At 37.7% G+C, this 4,127-nt stretch overlaps 1 protein-coding gene across 1 annotated transcript in view; it reads right to left on the minus strand.

Moving 5' to 3' along the window:
• Positions 1-3,529, minus strand: part of pfkmb (phosphofructokinase, muscle b) — a 9,745-nt gene extending 6,216 nt beyond the window's left edge. Inside the window, exons 1-3 of the mRNA XM_077528893.1 lie at positions 3,376-3,529; positions 821-894; positions 436-513 (exon numbers count right to left, since the gene is read on the minus strand). Coding sequence (XP_077385019.1) covers positions 436-513; positions 821-894; positions 3,376-3,460 — 237 coding nt within the window. The 5' untranslated portion in view covers positions 3,461-3,529. The remainder of the gene's footprint in view (positions 1-435; positions 514-820; positions 895-3,375) is intronic.
• Positions 3,530-4,127: the final 598 nt, after the last annotated feature.

Below are 4,127 nucleotides of genomic sequence, written 5' to 3' on the forward strand. Positions count from 1 at the left end.
GCTAGCTGGCAAACTAAGTTGTTTCATGTGTCTTGAGTGCATCCATACAACAAAGACTTCATAGCCAAAATAACACAATACACCAACAACACAACACACGATGTTTTTTTTTTTTTTTTTTTTTTTTTTTTTTAAGCATACCGTTAGCTTACTAGCTAACTGCATGCTGTTGTGGTGTACATGGGTTAAGTTAATTACAAAGTAACTCGCAATTGTGCTGGACAGCCACTGACGAATGAGTTGGGCTTGATTTTAGCCTTGACCAATAAATCTGGACAACTGAAATGATGAAAAATAGTTAACGCTGCTGTATGTCTTGAATTCAGTACCAGTTTTTTTCTGCACTTCAAACATGCTTAGTGTATTTTAAAACAAATCACTGAAGCCACATTACAGTCTTTAAATTTCGCCTTTTGTTTTTCTTCACGTTCTCACCAGCTGCAACATCATGGACACACTTTCCCACGTAGCAGGGCGGATGTTGTCTCCACCGTCTACCAGGCCCTGATAACCCTGTCAATAAACAGAGCGAGAGAAAGCGAGAGAGTGCACATTAAGACTTGTTGAAGTTTTAAGGTCTCATTCTTGTTTGAAAAGCCTCTCCAGTCACATCAAGTCATGACCTTCATGGTTCATTCCAGTAAACTATTTCCAGTGTCCAAAGTCAGCTTGTCTTTGCTGTCACGTGTCACCACCTCTTCCTTGTTGTTTAGTGGATTCATTTGTAACAGGTCCACAGTATTTTGGTTCCAAGATTTGTTTACAAAACACTGGCTGTAAATGTTAACAGTAATCAAAACACAATGCAAGTAGAATTTACCTCATGGACAAAAAACACTTTGGCTCCGGTGTATATTCCCATTCGAACTGTGGCCCTCACAGCTGCATTCATGCCTAGAGGACACAGTGTGCAATCATATTCATTAACATTACTGTATATACTGTACAAAGTGTAACCAAAACCATAACGGTGAAAATAACTTTTTATCCTGTTCAGAGCATGTATACAAATATTAAATAACCTTTAGTTTTATAAAATACAATCCAGTATATCTACCATACAAACTATATTCTCTTCGTAAGTTACTCACTTCTCACTCTAATTGAATACATTCTTACACACCCTTGTGCCATAAATGCTCATCAGCGGTGCAGTAGGGAACGATCCAATTTTTATTTACCCAAACATTACTATTTAGTATTTACTACAAATATACATTTGTTCATATATCTGTATTAGCTATGTCTGTGTGACAGGTTAGAAGTTACAATAAACCAGTGTGTCTCAATTCCGGTCCTCAGGCCCCCCTTGCCAGCCTGTTTTCCATGTCTCCCCATTCCCAATGCAGCTGATTCCAATGACAGCTAATCAGCCAGCTCTGGAGAAGCCTGATAATGATCCTCACCTGCGTTGCAATTGGGAGACATGGAAAACAGGCCGGCTAGGGGGTCCTGAGGACCGGAATTGAGAAACACTGCAATAAACAGATGTATCCACTCTTGCCATTCAATAGCTTCCTGTGACTATGCCCATTTTGTGTTCATTTATACCAGGATAGATTCATCTTATGTAAAATGGGTAGCTTAGATGGATGAAAGTTTTCACCATAGATTTTCATATCGCTGGCATTGGGCCGAAACGTCATTTTGGCAAATTTCATATTTTTCCCCCAACAGTCTATATTGTCACAAATGACCAATCTGAAGTGTTGAGAATGGCTTGCTCTTAATGTTTGAATAAAGATACGATTTTTCGAGTCTCCTGAAAACTGACGATTTTGGAGGTACAAGATTTTCGCCGGGTGCCATTGATATGTTCTCCGTGCTTGCTTGGGTTTTCTCCAAGTATTTAACCCAAACCCGAACTCTTCCTCCCACAAAAAAAAAAAATACATTTCAGATTATTTGAAGATTCTAAGCTCTCTTTTCCATAGCTGCTTGTGTGAGTTTGAATTGTTTGTCCATATGATACGTTCCCGCGATTGGCTGTCAACCAGTCAAAACGAGTCCAAGGCCGTCACCTGCTACCCTGTTGGAGACAAGCTCTATCGAAACTTGAAAGATGGATATTTTTTCATGTACATTATCAAACAAGACATACAGTACTCGACACTTTTGCGACAAAGTATTCTTTTTTTTAAATTTTTTAATTTTTTTCTTAATGTCTATAACTTTATGGAAATGAAGAAAATAACTACAGCAAAGGCAACGGCTGCACCCTCATTACTCAGGCCAGGGTCACTTAAAGGGCGAGATGTGGATAGACTGACTTTGCATCTGCCAAGGGTATCTTGCCTTACGTTACAAACAAGAACAGAAAAGAGTGGCGTCGCTCACTCACTTTACTTCACAGATTTAATGACACATGACAGAGAGGTCATGATTCTATAAATAGCGAGAAAAATAGATCCTGTGTCACAGAGAGATGAGCAATAGAATTTCTTCAGCTGTAAGTGAGGCTAAATTTTTAATCAAATTCAAATCCACATTGCAATTTAGTCTAATGCGATTTTAGTCGAAAAGTTGCAAAAGTCATAATTTTGGCAAAAAAAATTCAGTCGTTTGATATAGGCGTTTTTTTTAAAAATATAATTTATTATTTTTTTAAAATCTATTTGAATAGTGTCTCCATAAGTTCAGTGCTTAAAAAGTGCAAGCCACATGTTTACGTCATGAAAAATTGAAGTGAAAAAGCCACATAATTGTTTTTATTGTTTTTGTCATGGGATTTATAACTTAGTGATTTAAGTTTACGCTACACTTGTTCAGTAGAATTTGAGTTGTGCAATTCAAACTGTTTAGCTTGATAATGCCAATTGAAGTAGACTATCTTGGTTCATTTGCACTAATTTTAGAGAAGGCTAAGCATGAAAGCAAAATACTTATGCACAATAAATCTGATATTCTATAAAAGAGATTAATTTATTGCTTGTTTGTTAAAAAAAATCACATTATATTGCAACCACTATATTGAGCGGAAAAAAGAAAGAAATAACGTGAAATTAAATCACTATAATTGGGGCTGTCTTAAGTTGTCAGAATTCATTAAGGCCGGAAAAACTCAAAGATGGAGACATTGCAGCCTTTTGTGCTTCAGCAAGAAGAAGGTCAAAGGTGAACTCAAGTGAAATGTCAGTGGAAAATCGGCCCCACTTCATGAAATACAAGCTATTCAAAAGAGTTGTGATTTCTTGTGAAAAAACAGAGGTGAAATTTATTGTCATGCATTGTACAATTGTTTATCACCCTTAAAAAAAAAACCCATCTGACATCTTTTTGAATTTAACCGAAAAGCTATGCTTTAGTCTCAACCTTTGATTTGCATAAACAGCCTCTGCACTCCACACTTATCACCTCGAAACCCCCAGCACTTACCCTGGGCATCACCGCCCGAGGTCAGCACTGCAATCGCCCGACCCTTCCCCATCGTGGCGGGGTCGGCTGAAACGGTCTCTGCCATTGTCTTGGAGCTGAAGCTGGCCGAGGAAGATGGTCCTCCTTCACAGTGAAAAGCCCTGCAGCCCTTCTGCGCAAGGAGCCTCTCACGTCGAGCTCAGATAGCCGACGCAAATGTTGCACAACTTGACATACGATGAGGCACACATAATTGCCAACACACACATTCCGACACATGCGCTTGAAGCGCTTCGTTCTCGTCGTGTTGTGTATTTTTACACATTGAATCCGAGGGGATGCAATGGGGTTATTTTCGCAACCACATATAGAGTATCAACTACAAGAGTTATTTTGAACACTTTGTTGTCAAATCTTATAAATCCACTGTCACAAATGAATGATGCAATGATGCATATATTTATGCTATATTTACTAATGAGATTTGCTCATTGAAGTTAAATTGTTTTATTAGGAATTAATTGCAAAGAGTCATTTTAAAAATTTTAAAACAATAAACAGTGAGAAACAAAACAGGAAGTAGTGTAACAAGTAAGTGTAACAAGTGTAACTGATTTACATTGTCATTAATTTTTACCATTTGGGCAAAAATGTGCTTTCTACTTATTGATCTGTGAGTTGCATGAGTTTGTGTCAGGCTCATGTTAATAAAGGTGCAAAAGTGGCATTAAAAAAAAAAATCAGCCTTGTTGATTATGTTTTGAAATACGTGC

Source organism: Festucalex cinctus, chromosome 8, assembly GCF_051991245.1.
Source record: "Festucalex cinctus isolate MCC-2025b chromosome 8, RoL_Fcin_1.0, whole genome shotgun sequence".
NCBI classification, from domain to species: Eukaryota; Metazoa; Chordata; class Actinopteri; order Syngnathiformes; family Syngnathidae; genus Festucalex; species Festucalex cinctus.